Below are 20,473 nucleotides of genomic sequence, written 5' to 3' on the forward strand. Positions count from 1 at the left end.
TGAATTTGTGCACCGGGCCTCTAGTACAAGAATAAACTTTCATGTAATCATAACTGTAAACCTACTTTTGCCCTTCCCTATACAGTTCATGTATCATAGAAATGTACACTTAAAACGTATATAATCTATTAACCAATGTCACTCCAATACATTTAACAAAAAATATAAAAGAATGTATTCATATATTTATTGCAGAATTATATTTTATTTTTTTAAATTATAGAAAGATGTTTCCCCCCCCCCCCCAATGTTTTTATTGATTTCAGAAAGAAAGAAAGAAAGAAAGAAAGAAAGAAAGAAAGAAAGAAAGAAAGAAAGAAAGAAAGAAAGAAAGAAAGGGGGAAGAGAGATAGCAACATCGATGAGAGAGAAACATCTATTGGCTGCCTCCTGCATGCACCCTACTGGGGATCGACCTTGCAACCCTGCAATTTGGGCATGTGCCATAACTGGGAATTGAACCGGGGACCTCTTGGTTCATGGGTCAATACTGAGCCTCTAGAATTATTTTTCCTAAAGTATTTCCTGGTTGTAGATCAGAGACAAGGGCATGGGTCTTGGTGGCTACAGTGAACATAACTTACCTGGGAGGCAGTAGTGAGTAAAGTAAATAGGGGAGAAATCAAAGGACCCAGAATTACAAATAGTACAAATTTGTAATCAATTTTCTGTATGACCCCAGAAAGTCATTTTCCCTTTCAGAGTCTTTGTACAATCAGTGGATAAGTTGAGAAGCTCACTACGTTACCTTCCTTTTCTGATATTTTATGATTCTCTAGGTCTATGCTTTTAATGTAAAATGGGTCTGGTTATTTTTTATGACAAGATGGCTTTTTTATTTTCTTCTTTTAATTCTGGCACAGTTTGACATTTCACTTTACTGCAAATGGAAGATGATTAAAGAGAAGGTGGAATAGTCACTCTGTTCCCCATTTGGCTGTTTTTGAGGGTTTTGTTGACCTGTTTGTGTTACCTCCCTTTGACTGAGTAAGCTCTTAGGCTTGTTTGAGTGGTATGAAAGTGCAAATACAAGGCTGAAAGTTGAAAGATCTGAATTCTATAGTGTGGCCATAAATTCTGGAAACATTTATTTTTTTTACAGATTGAACCTCCCTTTGAATAGTTTCCTGAGTTACACTAGGGATGCAGATTTATTCCGTAAAAATCAGAAATACAAATAACCACACATGTATATACAAGTATTGATGGAAATGCTGCATCAATGCACTGTGTTTGTTGCATTTGCACATCAATTTGAACTGTGCATTGCTAATAGGGGACACTACATTGAATATATTACATAATATTTTAAACATATTCTGTTTTAATATAATATTTATAAATCACTCTTTTTCTATACTCACTTATATTTTTGGACTTTGTAGCTACCATGCATTCTTGATATTGGATGAGTCATATTTTTACTCTGAAGATAACAATTGGACCACTTAGTCCCCAGAGTGATAGGAAAGAACCACATGGATATAAATGAGCTATAACAACTTTACATATCTAAAAACATATCATAATCTGGTTCTGTACAACCTAACTGGCTTTTGCAAATACTCCAGATGAAACCTCGAGGAAACCTTGGCATTGAGTCAATAAAGGAAACCTCTTCCTGGTCCCTCAGAGACTTTGACCAATTTAATTCTGCCTATCATTAGTTAGCAAAGCTTCTTCCAGCTGGTCATCATCGCTTTGCTTGTTCCATAGTGTCATAAGAGGAAATTCTAAGCAGTTTAATTCTAAAGAAAACACACACACTTCAGATAACAGTTACTGTAACTGTTTGTCTTTCAACAATGAAAGAAGCAACTTACTCTCACTCCTTTCTCAGGATAGCATTTACAGCCCCAACTGCAGTCTTGGCCTCCACATGGCTTTCCATAGGATTTCTTCTCTCCCTATTGAAAAAAAAAAAGAAAGTTAGTAAACCATGTGAAACAAGAATCAATGTTGCCCCAAGGAACTTAACCCTTGGCCACACTTCTTCTAACCAATTAAATTTATTTGATGGTGTCATGAGTTACATGAAATAAAAAGTCATCTTAAGTTTGCACCCTTTTAGGTCAGGTTTATACCTCACTCAATAGCTAGTTTGGTAGCTGGTTTGTGGCTCAGATACCCCCTCATTGGTAGAAATTCTAGTCACAAAATACAAGAGAATTTCTTTACATGCAGCTCAAAATATTAGTAGACCCTTGACATAGCCTTGTGCCTCACTGGACTTACGTATTTTCAATTATTGAGAAAACAGTGGCTGTAACAGAGAATTTGAAAAAAATCAAGTGCTAGAAACACTTGCAGTGATAGATAAAAATGGGCACTCTGTATTCTGGTCTCAGAATTGTTCTCCTCAGGCTCTACTTTTAATACACAATTCAAATTTTACAATGACACCCCTATGCCCAGTTAGTCAGATCCAAATTCCTCAGGTGATTTTGTACAGTATCCTTCAAATTATATAACTTCCTTTTTTCTTCTGTGTTAATATGTTGTTGTTGTTGTTATTATTATTATTATTATCTGAATTTCTACAAGACCCCCTGCATGCTCCTGACATGTGTTGACCATCTCCAACTTCATCTTCTCACTATCTCCCTGGCTTACTTTGCTTCAATTCACTGGTATTCATTCTCTTTAAAAACTTAAGCCTGTTTCTGCCTCAGGGCCTTTGCCCTAGCTGTTACTTCAGCCTGGAATGTTCTTCCTTAGATGTTTTTATTGCTGGCCTCTTTTCATCATGCTGGTCTCAGTTCAATCCTGACCACTCAACCTAAGGTAGCCCCTAGTTACTTGCAATCATATTCCTTATCTTTTCCACATTAAGCATTCTGTCTGCCCCACTAGAATGCAAGCTCTCTGTTAGTAGGGACTTTATCTATTTTGTCCAACACTGTATCCCCAATGTCTAAAACAGTGGATGGCGCATAAGGAATGTTTGATGACCACATGAAAAGAGCTGGAATTTGAACCAAGGTCTAACTCCAGGGTCTTAACCTTAGCCCTTAGTGTTTTCTATGTTCTTTATCTAGCAGACACTTAATGTGAAAACTCAAAAATGAGGAAACTGCCATTCTGACACTAGCCACTTTGAAAAAAAAATCAAAACATAAATTTTAACTATTACCTGTAATAAGAACTTTATCGCTGGGATGGATTTAGTATCATCTAACCTTTTGTTTAATTTTTGCTGTTTATTTTATAAAAAAGAAGGGAATATTTATGAGCCAGCCTCACACTTAATCATTCTTGCCTCTTTATTGTGAGCTCTTTCCTAATTTCCAAGGAACACTGTGAATTTCTTAGATGGTCTCTTATATCTTTAGATATTCCCACAGCACTTTATTACCACAATACCTCAGTAATAAGGTAATGATGGCAGAGCTATGACAAAATATTGCTATTTTAAATTCCAAAAATCTTCCTGATAACAGAGAACTTGAAAAACAACTTTGATATGTGACATGATAAGTGCTATTGTACACTTTGCAGTTTGCCCTCCATTTTATGGTATATAGGATAGGCAAGTTTTCATAAGGTGAGATCAAGAGGTACTGTAGGAGTAGGAAAATGGGGGCTGGCAGAGAAGAGAAAATAGAAAGAGTAGCATTCAATTTAGCCTTTACCTATGTTGTCATTTTCTCTAATGTTGAGTGCTACATTTATTCAGATAATGTATAATTTGTATTTGTTTTCCAAATATTTCTGTACTTTTCAAATAGCCGTCAATGAGCATATATCATTAGTAAGAAGAAAAAACAATATGTTACTAAATGATAAAAGTCATCCACTTGAAACAAAGAGGACTCAACAGGCACTGCCAAAGTTGAAGTGGTATCTGTTTTGAACTTTGGCCAACTTCCAAACAATGACTTTTAGGTGTCCCATAAAATCTGTCTGTCATGAATCAAAAGTTTCCTGATCTCTAGCATGCAGCTAACAGACAGGAAATCATCACTGTCCTCTGTCACTGAGGAAAGTAACCAGAGAAACCTCACAGGCCACAAACAATTTCCTGTAATGCCAGCTCTGGCAGTTCTCCCAGGAGTCTTTAGTTACAGTGAGGGGGAGAGGCATAAAAGGAGTGGCTTCCAGGGAACATGACAGGGCCAGGCTCCTGGGACATCTCTGCCCTAACTTGGTTTGTCTGGGTTCACTCCAACCCCTGTTTAGCCAGGCCATGTTACTGGTGTCATTCCCATGCTGGAACGCTCTGCCCCTTCCTCTCAAAATCCAAGCCCTCTTTATACCCTCAGATGCTAGTATCAGTAGGTCCTCAGGTTATGTCGGAGATCTGTTCCTATGGCGAGACATAATGCGATTTTCGCCCACCTACATAAGCACCTATGTCACTCACATGGAGCACATACACAGCAATAATGAAGTGAAACAGTAAAAAAATTTTAAAAGAAAGATAATGATTCCTGACCTTTACTTGTGGTAAATAAATAATAAACATAAAGCACATATGTATATATGTCAAAATGATGGAACTTTTTTTTTTTATAAATAAATAGGAGATGGCAACGTAACCATGAAACAACGACGTAGGTCAAGTCCAACGTAACCCGAGGACTGCCTGTACGTGTTCTTAATTGCCCGTGACTGTGCTTATGTTCCTCTTAACAAGAACTACATACATTGGGCAACCCAATAGCATGGAAAGTAGAACAGAACAGGGCGATTTGGTGAGCACTATCTTTGCCACCACTGCTATGTAAATAAACCTACAAAACTAGATGAGATCACCAAGGAAGTGAATGTGGATAAAGGGAAAAGAAGACATTCTAGAATTGAGCAGTGTGGCACTTCAATGTTAAGAGAATGGCAGGAGGTACCAGAGAAGAAGTAGCCCTTTTGGTAGAGAGAGAAGCAACAAAGAAGGGGGAACTAGGCAAAAAGTGATAAACTGTGCTAAATTATTGATAAGTCGAGTAGGATGAGGTATAAGAACACTCCAATGGATTTAGCAATATGCTGACCTGGACCTGAGCAATTTCAGGAAAAAACAAACAAACAAAAAACTAGAGAAATTTGGTAGGACTCCAAGGGTCCACTTGAGGGTAATAAATTTAAAGGAACACCATTTATAAACATTGTGAGGTTTCCTTTAGCTTCTTCAGCCATGTGGGTACACATGCACATTAGCAAAGGGTTGGATTTAACCAGGGTTGAGTTCTGCTAGATGAGAATGATAAAGGAAGAGAGGGGCAAGGGATTAAAAGGTATATGGAAACAAAGTAATTATAATGATAGACCATGGAATTTAGGTTTCCTAAAGAGGAAACTGAGCATAGGCAGTGGATCAGAGGCAGTAAACAAAGGTAGTCGATCTTTTGCCTATTTTTTAATTAGATTATTTTTTTTTTTTTTGGTGTTGAGCTGTACAAGTGCTTTATAAAATTTGGATATTAATGCCTTCTCAGATGCATCATTGGTGAATATCTTCTCCCATTCATGGTTTGCCTTTTCATTTTTATGATGATTTTCTTTGTTGTGCAAAAACTTTTTAGTTTGATATAGTCCCATTTGTTTTTCTTTTGTTTCCTTCTCCCGAGGAGATTTATCAGAAAAAATATTATTAAAAGAAATGTCTGAAATTTTTCTTCTAGGATTTTTATGGTATCTAGTCTTACATTTAAGTCTTTAATCCATTTTGAGTTTATTCTTACATATTATGTAAAAAATGGTCTACTTTCATTTTTTGCATGTCTGTCCAATTTTTCCCAAAACATTTAGTGAATAGACTGTCTTTACCCCATTGTATGTCCTTGCTTCTTTTTTCAAATATTAATTGACCACATAGATGTGGGTTTATTTTTGGGTTCTACTCTGTTCCATTGACATGTAAGTTTGTGTGTGTGTGTGTGTGTGTTTTTTTTTTTTTTATGGCAGCACCATGTTGTTTTGATTACTATGGCACTGTACTATAGTTTGATATTAGGTAATGTGATTCCTCCAACGTTGTGCTTCTTTCTCAGCATTACTGTGGCTATTTAAAAATAATCTACAGCATAGGAAATATAATTAATGACATTGTAATAAGTATGTACAGTGCCAGTTAGCTACTGGAAATATCAGGGGAAAAACTTTTTAAAGTATATGATTGTCTAACCACTATACTGTATACCTAAAACAAAATAATACTGAATGTAAACTGTAATTGAAATATTTTTTTAAAAAAATTTAAAAAGGTAGTACAATAAATGGATGATTGATTCTGGTGAGGTTGAAGAAATATATGGGTTTTAGGATTGTAACCAAGTCTCAGAAGAAAGACGAGGGGGTGCTGTAAAGAGGCAAGGGCTTGTGAATACTCTACCTAATACAAAACAAGACAGTCCTCAGAATATAAGAACTTCTTGAATTAGCTCAATAAATGGCTGTTGAAATGGACACTCCTTACAATTTTCATACAACATAAAATTATGCTGTTTCAATAACATCAGGTTTCTTTAAGACACCTAGACACCTTTCACACCAAATACCATTTGATTTTCTACCACAAAACTGAAATAGGTACTTTAGATATATGGGTATTTGTAGAGACATTCACAAAACCACAATGATTTCATTATCCCTTCACCTACCCTCCTAGACAGTGAATTCTTCTGAGGAGACCTTGGTATGTTCACTGTAAGGAAAATCTAAGCCTCAATTTCCTTAACTATAAAATAGGAATAAGACTATTTTAACTCCTAGGATTTTGTTGGGTTAGAGGTAATGCCCCTAGCAAAATGATTGGCAAATATAGTATTCTCAATGTATGTTAGCTGATATTATTTATAATTACAGCATCTATAGTACTGTGCCTGAAAATATATAATAGATGCTTACCCAATGACTGATTCATATTTTAAGAATGAGGAAATGGAGTTCCAGCTGTTGATTACTTCCTCAACATAAGAAGTTAAGTAACAGAGTTGTGATAAGAAACCAGGTATCCTCATTCTCTGCTTATTGTTTTTTTTTTCCCCACTAGATCTACTCCCACTAGCTTCAGAAATTAGCCTGAAAGTAAGAAGTCAGGAAAAGAAGCATCTCAAGAGAAGTTCCTTTTTCCTTTTGCCTTTTAAAAAATATCAACATTGGAAGAAACATGGCTGCCGACAGGAAGGCAGACTGCAAGATAGTGTATAAGTGAGAGAATGAAGGGAGAGTGTGTGGTCGCACGGGGTGTGTTTGTTTGTGAGTTGAGGGACAGCTATACTCCAGGGGACTGTGGGGGATCACTGGAAGGGGGTCCCCTGACCAGGCAGCCTCCACTGCTGCTGGGATCCCTCCTGGAGCGACCAGCTCTGACACGGAGACCACTCCATCTTGAAGGGGAGAGTGGATGTTGTCAGAAGCCTGAAAATCCCGGGAATATACAACAAAGGCACCCAGGGAACAGCTGTGAACGCGGGAACACAGACCCCCAAACAGCGCAAGCACACGGATTCAGGGGAGCTCTGTGACTCCTCACGGAAAGGTCAGATTTTGCCTGGGATTAGGTGAGGTCTGTGGTTCCAAAAGGAGAGAGAAATGCGCATGCTGGGAGCTGGAGGATCCGGGAAGTCTGCACCCAGAAAAGTCCATGGCCCTTGGGGCTGGCATGATCCGCAAATGTGGAAGGGGAGGGCTGCTAACAGAAGGGAACTCTAAAAAGCAACCCATAGTTGAACTGGGCGCAAAAGGGCAGCCTAAAAATTTTAACAGTGTGCCGGATGATTATACCCAAGGGGAAAAAAGACTGCACAGACTTGCACTGAAGTGCCAGAGTTTGCGCACTTACTCTGGCTCTTCTCTCTCTCTCTCTCTCTCTCTCTCTCTCTCTCTCTCTCTCTCCTCTTTAAATCCTTGGTTTTGATTACTAAGTCCAATACATAGGATCACCCAATTGGGGACACTTTAAGAGACTGCAGGGGAAAGATGTTTTTGTGGAACCTGAGATCAGAGCAGGGAATAATGATCAGAGAAACAGCTCTGGGGCAGCCCATTCCCCCAAACCGGTATTAAGTGCCACACGGAAAACAAAATCTAAACACTAGCTAGAGAGGACCTATATTACCTGAGGTCAATCCAGAAACACTGCCACCCAGGGGTTGAATCACAAATTGACTCTTGTGTAAACACAAATAAAGGAGTATAAGAAACAAAGAAGTACTGCATGCTTGAAAATCAGGACTGTGGCCTACAACACTGAGGAGCAGTGGAATGCAAGGAACTTCAATACTGTCCTGACTAGGAAACAGGCGAGCCAAACAGAACAGTAGAGGAAGTGAATGACCTTCACTACTGCATTTTTTTTCATCTTTTATTTAAGAAACTATTTTTTTTTCTTTTTTCCTCACTTGATTTTACCTTTTTCATTATTACATTTTTATTTTTAATCAGTATTATTACTACTACTATTTTACCTTTTTTTAAAGTGTCATTTTACTTTCTCTTTATTTTATTTTGGGATTAGTGTTCTACATTCTATTTTCATCTTTCCTTTAGTATCATTTTAATCTATCTCAACTTTACCTTTATGACAACATTCTCTTCCTCACTTTTCCCATTTTGATGTCCTATTTCTCATACCCTATTCCTGCTTTAGATTTTCCCTATTCCTCCTTTTTACCCCCTGTTAACATTTCACACTACTTATATATCTAATTTCCAATCCCCTGCTCTAAGTCCATACACACCTCTATCTTCTCTCTTCACTATCCAAAATTTTTTTCTCTCTGTCCTTTTGTTGTTTGCTTGATTGTTGATTATATTGGTTATTTTATGCTTGTTTGTGAGATTGTTTCACTTTTTGTTTTTTGGTGTGTGTGTTTTGTTTCTGTTTGTTTTTTGCTTCTGTTTTCCCTCGCCTCACTTGATATTAGTAGTTGCTTGTAGTTTGCATTAACCTCTAGGTATTTGTTGCTGGCATTTGTTGGGATTAGTGGCTGTTCTATTGGAGTTTTCTCCCCATATAAAAGGTTTTTCCCCTTCTTCTTTTTTATTCTCTTTCTTTTCTTTCATACTTACTTTTCCCTTTTCCCAATTTCATTTTTGCACTGTATTTTTCTCTTCTTTCTTTCTTATCCCCTAATTCTCTTTTCTCTAGTGGTCACCTTTATTTGGGGTTCTTAGTATTGTGAACACATTTGTGTTCAGTGCCTTGTGTGTAGTGCCTTGTTGTGTTGTATTTTGTGCCTTTAAATCAACACAGGAGAGAGAGAACTACATAACCAGACACCCAGAGAAGAGAGATCATGGGGAGACAAAGAAACAGCCTGCATATGAAAGAAAAGCAGGCATCACCAGAAAAGGAAGTAAGTGAAATGGAGGCAAGCACTGGGTCAGAGAAGGAATTCAGAGAAATGGTCATAAGGTTGCTGAAAAGAATGGAAGACTAATTCAACAATATGTGTAAGAACCAAGAGGAAATGAAGAAGAACCAAGAATAAATGAAAAATGACATCACTGCTATAAAGAACTCAATAGAAAGCATCAAAAGTAGACTAGAAGAAGCAGAGGACCACATCAGTGAGATAGAAGACAAGGTAGGAAAAAAATATCCAAGCAGAGCAGCTTCTAGAACAAAATTTAAAAAGCAGGAGGAGAGCCTAAGATAATTTTTGGACAATGCGAAACAAAACAACATCTGCATAATCAGGGTGCCAGAAGGAGAGGAAACTGAGCAAGGAATAGAAAATCTGTTTGAAGAAATAATGACAGAATACTTCCCTAATATAAGGGAAAAAAATAACACAAGTCAAAGAAGCTCACGGAGTCCCAAACAAAATGAACCCCAAAAGACTGATGCCAAGGCACATTATAATTAAATTAGCAAACACCAATTACCATGTAAGAATATTAAAAGCGGCCAGAGAGAGACAGAAAGTTACCTACAAAGGATCCCCCATCAGACTAACTACCGATTTCTCAACAGAAACACATCAGGCCAGAAGGGAAAGGAACGAAATATACAAAGTCATACAAAGGAAGGGTCTGAATCCAAGAATACTGTACCCAGCAAGGCTATCAATCAAAATTGAGGGTGAAATCAGGAGCTTCACAGACAAAAAAGGACTAAGGGAGTTTATTACCACCAAACCAAAAATGCAAGAAATGCTAAAGGGATTGCTGTAAAAAAAAGAAATAGGAAGCGAAGAAGGAACATAGGGGTAAAGAATAAAAATGGCAACAAACAAGTACCTATCAATAATAACTTAATATGTAAATGGATAAAATGGCCCAATCAAAAGACATAGGGTATTGAGAGGATAAGAAAATATGACCCATATATGAGCTATTTACAGGAAACCCACCTCAGAAAAAAGGATGCACACAGACTGATGGTGAAGGGATAGAAAAAGGTTTTTCAGGAGAATGGAAATGAAAATAAAGCTGCGGTAGCAATACTTATATCTGACAAATTAGATCTCAAAGTGAAGGACATAAAAAGAGATAAGGAAGGCCACTTAATAATACTAAAGGGAGCAATCCAACAAGAAGAAATAACTCTGGTAAACATATGCACACCCAAAACAGGAGCACCCAAATACATAAAAAACTTCTGGGGGATATATAGGGAGAGATTGACAGCGATACAATCATAGTGGGGGACGTTAATACCCCATTATCACCATTAGACAAATCCTCTAAACAACACATCAGCAAAGAAACTTGAATCCTAAATGACTCACTAGACTAGATTGAATTAATTGACATCTTCAGAACATTTCACCCCAAAGCCACAGAATGTACATTCTTCTCAAGTGCACATGGGTCATTTTCAAAGATAGACCATATATTGGGTCACAGGCAAAGTGTCTTAAAATTCAAGAAGATAGAAATCATATCAAGCATCTCTCAGATCACAATGGCATAAAATTAGAAATCAACTACAAAAAAAAAAAACAATCCAAAAAATCAAACACATGCAGACTAAATAGCATGCTATTAAACAATGACTGGGTTACCAGAGAGATCAAAGAAGAAATAAAAAACATCATGGCAAAAAAACGACAATGAACACACAACAATCCAAAATCTATGGGAAACAGTGAAAGCAGTCTTGAGAGGGCAGTTTATAGCTCTACAAGCCTACTGAAAAAAAAAAACAAGAAACAATGGTAATAAATTACCTAACCCTACAACTCAAAGAGTTAGAAAGAGAGCAATAAAAAAGCCCAGTGTAAGCAGAAGGAAGAAAATAATAAAGATCAGAGTGGAGATAAATGACATAGAGACAAAAAAAAAAATACAAAAGATCAAAAACCAAGAGCTGGTTCTGTTTAAGGATAAACAAGATTGATGAACCATTAGCCAGGCTCACCAAGAAGCAAAGAGAGAGGACCCAAATAAACAAAATCAGAAATGAAAGAGGAGAAATAACAACAGACCCACAGAAATACAAAAGATTGTTAAAAAATACTATGAACAACTCTATTCCAACAAACTGGACAACCTGGAGGAAATGGACCTCCTAGAAAAATACAGCCTTCCAAAACTCAATCAGGAAGAATCTAAATATCTCAATAGGCCAATAACTATGAAGGAATTGAAACAGTCATTAAAAAGCTTCCAGCAAACAAAGCCCAGGGCCAGATGGCTTCACAGGGGAGTTATACCAAACATTCAAGGAAGAACTGAAACCTATCTTCCTCAGACTATTCCAAAGAATTCAAGAGGAAAGAACACTTCCAAACTCATTCTATGAAGCCAGTATCTCCCTAATACCAAAATCAGATAAAGACAACACAATGAAAGAGAATTATAGGCCAATATACCTCTTGAACCTAGATGCCAAAATCCTCAACAAAATTCTAGCAAATTAGATCCAGCAGTACCTAAGAAAGATCATACACCATGACCAAGTAGGATTTTTCCAGGGATGCAGGGATGGTACAATATCCGCAAATCAATAAACATGATACATCACATAAACAAATTAAGAGATAAAAACCACATAGTCATATCAATTGATGCAGAAAAAGCATTGACAAAATCCAACAGCCATTTTTGATGAAAACTCTCAGGAAGGTGGGAATAGAAGGACCATACATCAACATAATAAAAGCCATATATGACAAACCCACAGCCAACATCATACTCAATGGCCAAAACTAAAACCATTTCCCCTAAGAACAGGAACAAGATAGGGATGTCCACTCTCACCACTCCTGTTTGACATAGTACTGGAAGTATTAGCCATTGCAATTAGACAAGAAGAAGAAATAAAAAGCCTCCAAATTGGAAAAGAAGAAGTAAAGCTGTCCTTATTTGCAGATGACATGATATTGTACATAAAAAACCCGAAAGACTCCATCAAAAAACTAACAGACTTAATAAATGAATTCGGCAATGTAGCAGGATACAAAATTAACGCCAAGAAATCTATGGCATTTCTATACACCAATAGTGAACTTACAGAAAGAGAGACTAAAAAAGCAATCCCAATTACCATCTCACCAAAAAAATTAAGATACCTAGGAATAAACTTAACCAAGGAGGTAAAAGACCTATACAGGGAAAACTACAGGACACTGAAAAAAGAGATAGAGGAAGACGTAAACAGATGGAAGAACAAACCATGTTCATGGATTGGTAGACTCAACATCATTAAAATGTCCATACTACTCAAAGCAATCTATAGATTCAATGCACTCCCCATTAAAATACCAATGGCATATTTCACAGACCTAGAAAGTACTCTCTAAAAATTCATCTAGAATAAAAAAAGACCCCGAATAGCCACAGCCATCCTGAGAAAGAAGAACAAAGTAGGTGGGATCTCAATACCAGATTACAAGCTGTATTACAAAGCCACTGTTCTCAAAACAGCCTGGTACTGGCACAAGAACAGACATATAGACCAATGGAATAGAATAGAGAATCCAGATATTTACCCAAACCACTATGCCCAATTAATATTTGACAAAGGAGGCATAAACATACAATGAAGTCAAGACAGTCTTTTCAATAAATGGTGTTGGGAAAATTGGACAGATACATGCAAAAAAATGAAACTAGATCACCAACTTACACCATACACAAAAATAAACTCAAAATGGATACAGGACTTAAACATAAGACGGGAAACCATAAAAATACTAGAGGAATCCACAGCAGCAAAATCTCAGACATATGCCGAAAGAACTTCTTCACTGATACTGCCCCTAGGGCAATGGAAGCCAAAGAGAAAATAAATGGGACTACATCAAAATAAAAAGCTTTTGCACAGCAAAAGAAAGCATCAACAAAACAATAAGAAACCCCACTGTATGGGAGAACATATTTGCAAATGTTATCACTGATAAAGTTTTAATCTCCAACATCAACAGGCGGCTTATACAACTTAATAAAAGGAAGATAAATGATCCAATAAAAAAATGGGCAACGGACCTAAATAGAATCTTTTTGAAAGAAGACAGAAGGAAGGCCAAGAGACACATGAAAATATTCTCAAAGTCACTAATTATCCGAGAAATGCAAATCAAAACGACAATGCGATACCATCTCACTCCTGTCAGAATGGCTATCATCAACAAATAAACAAACAAGTGTTGGCGAGGATGTGGAGAAAAAGGAACCCTCATGCACTGCTGGTGGGAATGCAGACTGGTGCAGCCACTGTGGAGAACAGTATGGAGTTTCCTCAAAAAACTGAAAATGGAACTCCCATTTGACCCAGTAATCCCTAGGAACTCCTAGGAATATATCCTAAGAAACTAGAAACACCAATCAGAAAGGATATATGCACCCCTATGTTCATAGCAGCACAATTTACTATAGCTAAGATTTGGAAACAGCCTAGGTGCCCGTCAGCAGATGACTAGATCAGAAAACTATGGTACATCTACACAATGGAATACTATGCTGTCATAAAAAAGAAGGAATTATTACCATTTGTAGCAACCTGGATGGAATTAGAGAACATTATGCTAAGTGAAATAAGCCAGTCAATGAAAGAAGAATACCACATGATCTCACTCATTTGTGGATAATAAAAAACATTATAAACTGATGAACAAAAAGATAGATACAGAGGCAGTAAAGCATCAAACAGACTGTCAAATTACAGCAGGAAGGTTAGGGAGAGTTGGGGGAAATAAGAGATCAACCGAAGGACTTATATGCATGCATATAAGAGTAACCAATGGATGCAAAACATTGGGGGGTGAGGGCATGTATGGGAGTGGGGTGGGGGGACAATGGTAAGATATGTACACATACAATACCTTAATAACAATATATATAAAAGAAAAAAAAGAAAGTAAATACCACATGATCTCACTCCTTTATGGAAAATAAAGAACACTATAACCTGATGAACAAAAAGATCGATATAGAGGCAGTAAAGCATTGAACAGTCTGTCAAATTATAGCTTGAAGGCTGGGGAGTGTTGCGAGTGGGAGAAAGAGGTCAACTGAAGGACTTGTATGCATGCATACAAGCACAACCAATGGACACAACACACTGCGGGGGGGGGGTGGGATGAGGGCATGCAACAGGGGATAGAGGAGGTTGGGGAAGGTCAATGGAAAAAAAAGGGAGATATATGTACTACTATGTGTAATACTTTAAACAATAAACTAAAATTAAAAAATAAATAAATAAACAAAAACAAAAACAAAAACATATAAAAATCTACATTGCTTAACTAACTTATTATTTATACTGTTTGTACATTTCCTGAACAACCTTTATAGATGATTTCATAACTGCTTTAGAAACTGACAAATTTATGTCCATTTTTCAGATTTAAAAAGAAAACTTGAGTCTTAGAGAATTGGTGTCACTTGCTATTTAAGTGACAAAGCAAGGACAATTATTCTCTTTACAGTGCACAGCTAAACTTCTAAAATAAAATGCCAATACAAAATGATAAGTTGCCCTTTAATAACTTTTATTCCCTGCCAATGGCCTCAGGATGCAGAAACGCAGAGACGCCTCTTTGGCTAGAAGCCAGTTCATGCGGCCACATTCAAAATATTGGCTACCACTTAATGAGCATCTACTATGTGCCAGGTTAAGTACTTCACTTTTGTTACCTCCCAGAACTGACCCAACTACATTGTGAGGTAGGCACTATTACAACCATCATTTTACAGATAAGGGAAATGAAGCTTAGAGGGGTTAAATAGTTTGCCAACCTAAGGCCAGATAGCAAATGAGTGGCATAAATTGAAACCCAGTTTTGACTGAACATCTTAGTGATCCAAAATGGCGGTGAAGTGGAAGCTACAATGACACTCTCCCAGGAGAAAACTGGAATTACAACTAAAATACAGAAAAACCACCCTGAAATATCAACTGAATATTAGCTGGAGAGAACCCTGATAATCAAGGATGAAAAGTGGAGACTGCATAGAGACTGGTAGGAAGTGCGGAGATGCAAAAGGGCTGGCTCGGTTCCCACATACAGCAGCTGGAGTTCCATAGGGATATCTCAAATGTGGGGGGTTCCCCCTGAGAACTCTGGGGTCTAAACCCAAAGCTAGGCTCCCCAGCCCAGAGCACCAGAACTGAGAAAGGTGCCCACATAATATCTGGCTGTGAAAAAGAGCAGGGTTGCTATCTGCCATCGAGAGATGACTGGAAATGCAGACAACCTCTTAAAGGGCCAACACAAAATTTTGTGTTCAGCTACTCATCTTGGGCTATGGCAGAGGGAGGGCAGAGTGGACTAGAGCTGTGTGACCAGAATCCAGGTTTGGGGGCTCTGGTATTAGAGCATGGAAGGCAACTACTCCAGTTTCTTGTGCTGTGTCATTCCCTCATATTTTAGAGGACATCTTTCTCGGGCAGACCTTTACCATCCAGGCAGCTTTTGCCTGGAAGGGAAGAAATTGCCCCACCCTGTTGGAAGACCTCTTGCCCCATCCTGTGGTCAATAGTCTGAGGTCAATCAAGGCTCATAACAATCAGACTGCAAGCAGAAGCGGTTCTCTGGAGGCTTTTGAGTCTTTGCCTGATCTCCTTCAAGGCCCAGGACTAGAAAAAGTAGACCCTGGTGAACATCTTGGTCTTTCCCGAAGTCATTCAGCCCCAGAGGAGTGAGCCACTAGCTACGAATTGTTAATAGCCCCAAACAGGGTACTCAGGGTCAGTTAGAAACAGCATTTCACATTGTCCTGAACTAAATATTGGGAGTAGTAACAGATCCACCTAATACATGGATACAAACACACAAACAGCCAAAATGGGGAAACAAACAAACAAACAAACAAACAAAAAAAACAAGCTCCAAATGGAAGAAGAGAATTCTCAAGAAGTGGAGCTAAATGAAATGGAGATAAGAAATGTATCAGATATAGAGTTCAGAATAATGATGGCAAAGATGTTCAGCAGCATGAAAAAAAATATACAGTAACTATGAAAAAAGACCAGTCGGAAATGAAGAATGACATAGCACTAATAAAGAACACAGTGGAAGGACTATACAGAAGATTAGGGGAAGCTGAGGATCATATCAGTAAATTAAAAAAAAAAAAACAAGGTGGAAAAAATCACTCAATCAGAGAACCAAAAAGAAAAATAATACTTTAAAAATATATTTTATTGATTTTTTACAGAAAGGAAAGGAGAGGGATAGAGAGTTAGAAACATCAATGAGAGAGAAACATTGATCAGCTGCCTCCTGCACACCTCCTACTAGGGATGTGCCCACAACCAAGGTACATGCCCTTGACCAGAATCGAACCTGGGACCTTTCAGTCTGCAGGTTGGCACTCTATCCACTGAGCCAAACCAGTTAGGGCAAGAAAAATAATATTTAAAAAATGAGGACAGCTTAAGGGAGCTGTGGGACAACATGAAAATGTTACAATATTCACTTAATAGGTGTCACATAAGGTGAAGAAAGTGAGCAAGGTAGAGACAAACTGCTTGAAGAAATAATGGCAGAAATATTCCATAACCTGGTGAAGGAAAAGTCATACAAATTCAGGAGGCACAGAGAGTCCCAAACAAGAAGAACCCAAAGAGGCCATGCCTAGGCATGATTAAAATGCCAAAAGAGGCCATGCTCAGGCCTAATTAAAATGCCAAAAATTAAAGACACACAGATAATCTTAAAGGCAGCAAGAGAAAAGCAATTTGTTACCTTCAAAGGAGATCCTAAAAGGGTTTCAGCTGATTTCTCATCAGAAACTCTAAAGGCCAGAAGGGAATGGCATGAAGTTTTCAAGGTAATGAAAAGCAAAGATCTGAAACCAAGATTACTATATCCAGCAAGGCTATCATTCAAAATAGATGGTAAATAAAAAGCTACCCAGAAAAAAAAAAAAGGCTAAAGGAGTTTATCACCATCACACTAGGACTGAAAAAGTGCTAAAAGGACAGGTATAATGAAAAGAAGAAATACATATATAGAGAAACATAGGCAAAAAGAATTAAAATGGCAATAAATAAGTACTTATCAATAATAACCTTAAATGTAAATGTAGTAAATACTGCAATCAAAAGAATGGATATAAAAATATAACCCAATTACATACTGTCTACAAAAGAACCACCTCAATATAAAAGACTCACAAAGGATGAGAGTGAAGCGATAAAAAAAAAAAATTCACATGCAAATAAAATGATAAAAAAGCTGGTATAGCAATACTCATATCTGAAAAAATAGATTTCAAAATGAAGGTTATCGCAAGAGACAACAAAGGTCACTACATAATACTAAATAAATCGATCCAATAAGAGGATATAACCCTGGTGAACATATAAGCACACAATATAAGAGCAACTAATTATGTAAAAAAAAAAAAAACACAAAAAACTTCTAGAGGACTTTAAGGGAGAGATTGACAACAATACATAGTAAGGGACTTTAACACTCCCATAATTTCACTGGATAGATCTTCCAGACAAAAACTTAACAAGGAAACAGAGACTCTAAATGACACACTGGATCAGATGGTTTTATTTGAAGTTTACAGAACATTTCACCCAAAGCTGCAGAATATACATTATTTGCAAGTGCACATGGGTCATTTTCAAAGATAGACCACATGTTTGGACATAAAACAAGTCTCTACAAGTTCAAGAAGATTGAAATCATATCAATAATCTTCTCATATCACTAGGGAATGAAATTAGAAATCAAGTACAGTAAAAACACCCCAAAACATTCAAACACATGGAGACAAATAGCATGTTATTAAACAATGAATGAGTTACCAACGAGATAAAGGAAGAAATCAAAAACTTTATGAAACAAATGAAAATGAGCACATAACAATCCAAAATCTCTGGAACACATAAAAAGCAGTCCCGAGAGAAAGTTCATAGCACTACAAGCATACTTCAAAAAACAAGAAAAATTAATAAACTATTTAACCCTACAACTTAAAGAAATAGAAAGAGAAAAACAAGAAAAGCCTGGAGTAAGTAGAATAAAGCAAATAATAAAGATTAGAGCCAAAATAAATGACATAGAGACTAAATAAATAATAAAAAATATCAATGAAACCAAGAGCAGGTTCTTTGAAAAAATAAACAAGACTGAATAACCATTAGCCAAATTAATCAAGAAAATGGAGAGGACCTAAATAAATAAAATCAGAAAGTGGTGAAATAACAACAGACACCACAGAAATGCAAACGATTGTAAGAAAAAGCTATGAACAGCTATATGCCAACAAGCTGGGCAACCTGGATGAAATGGACAAATTCATAGAAAAATACAATCTTCTAAAACTGAATCAGGAAGAATCAGAAAACCTGAATAGGCCAATAACAACTGATGAAATTGAAGCAGTAATTAAAAAACAAAAAACAAAAATAAACTCCTAGCAAACAAAAGCCCTGGTCCAGTTGGCTTCACAGGGGAGTTTGACCAAACTTTTCAAGAACTAACACCTATATTCCTCAAACTCTGGTAAAAAATCCAAGAGGAAGGAATACTTCCAAATTCTTCTTATAAGCCCAGCATTATCCTAATTCCAAAACCAGGTAAACACACTACAAAAAAAAAAAAAAAAAAAAGAGAGAGAGAGAGAGAATTAAAGGCCAATATCGCTGATGAACATAGATGCTAAAATCCTCAACAAAATATTAGCAAATCACATCCAGCAATACATTAAAAAGATTATATAACATGATGAAGAGGGATTTATTCCAGGGATACAAGGCTGGTACAATGTGCACAAATGAATAAATGTGATACGTCACATAAATAAATTGAAAGACAAAAATCACATGATCATATCAATTAATATAGAAAAAGCAACAAAATCCAACACCCATTTTTTATTTTAAAAAATCTCAGCAAAGTGGGAATAGAGGGATCATATCTCAACATAATAAAGGCCATATATGGCAAATGTACAGCAAACATCACATTCAATGAACAAAAACTAAAACCATTTCTCCTAAGAACAGGAACAAGACATGGATGTCCAATTTCACCACTCTTATTCTACATAGTACTGGAAGTCCTAGCCACAGTGATCAGACAAGCAGAAGAAATAAAAAGCATCCAAATTGGCAAGGAGGAGCTAAAACTCATTATTCACAGATGACATGATATGTACATAGAAAACCCTAAAGACTCCACCAAAAAAACTGCTAGAGTTAACAAATGAATTTGGCAAAGTAGCAGGATATAAAATAACAGCCAGAAATCGATGACATTTTTTATACACCAATAATGAATTGTCAGAAATAGAAACTAAATAAATAATCCTATTTACCATTGTAAGAAAACTTATGATACCTAGGAATAAACTTAACTAAAGATGTAAAAGAGTGGTACTTAGAAATCAACAGGATGTTGATAAAAGTGATAGAGGAAGATATAAACAAGTGGAAAAATATGCAGTGTTCATGGATTGGTAGAATTTACATAATTAAAATGTCCATACCACCCAAAGCAATCTATAGATTCAATGCAATCCCTATTAAAATACTAAGAGCACATTTCACATATCTAGAACCAATACTCCAAAAATTTATATGGAACCAAAAAAAAAAAGACCCTGAATAGCAACAGTAATCTTGAGAAAGAAGAGCAAAGTTGAAGTAATCACAACACCAGATATCAAGTTATACTACAAAGCCACTGTAATCAAAAGAGTCTTGTACTGGCACAATAATAGACATATACTGTAGATCAATAGGACAGAATAGAGAACCCAAAATTGATCCAAGCCATTATGCTCAATTAATATTTGACAAAGGAGGCAAAAGCATACAGTGGAGTCAAGAAAGTCTCTTCAATAAATGGTGTTAGGAAAATTGGACAGATACATGCAAAAAAATTAAAACTAAACCACCAACTTAACACCAATAATAAACAAGAATAAATTCAAAATGGATAAAGGACTTAAATGTAAGCCATGAAACCATAAAATATCTAACAGAAACTATCATAGCATTATGCTTGTGATACATCTCCTAGGGCAAGGGAAACTAAGGAGAAAATAAATAAATGGGACTACATCAAAATAAAAGACTTCTGCACAGCAAAAGAAACTATCAACAAAATGAAAAGGTAGT

General features: G+C 36.7%; 1 protein-coding gene across 1 annotated transcript in view; it reads right to left on the reverse strand.

Annotated features, from left to right (window-relative positions):
- COL4A6 (collagen type IV alpha 6 chain) overlaps positions 1–20,473 on the reverse strand; it is a gene marked incomplete at its 5' end in the record, with an annotated part of 504,285 nt that overhangs the window by 281,651 nt on the left and 202,161 nt on the right. The window contains one exon of the mRNA XM_080653123.1: positions 1,824–1,907. Coding sequence (XP_080509249.1) covers positions 1,824–1,907 — 84 coding nt within the window. The remainder of the gene's footprint in view (positions 1–1,823; positions 1,908–20,473) is intronic.

Source organism: Plecotus auritus (assembly GCF_963455305.1).
Source record: "Plecotus auritus genome assembly, chromosome: X".
Taxonomy (NCBI): domain Eukaryota; kingdom Metazoa; phylum Chordata; class Mammalia; order Chiroptera; family Vespertilionidae; genus Plecotus; species Plecotus auritus.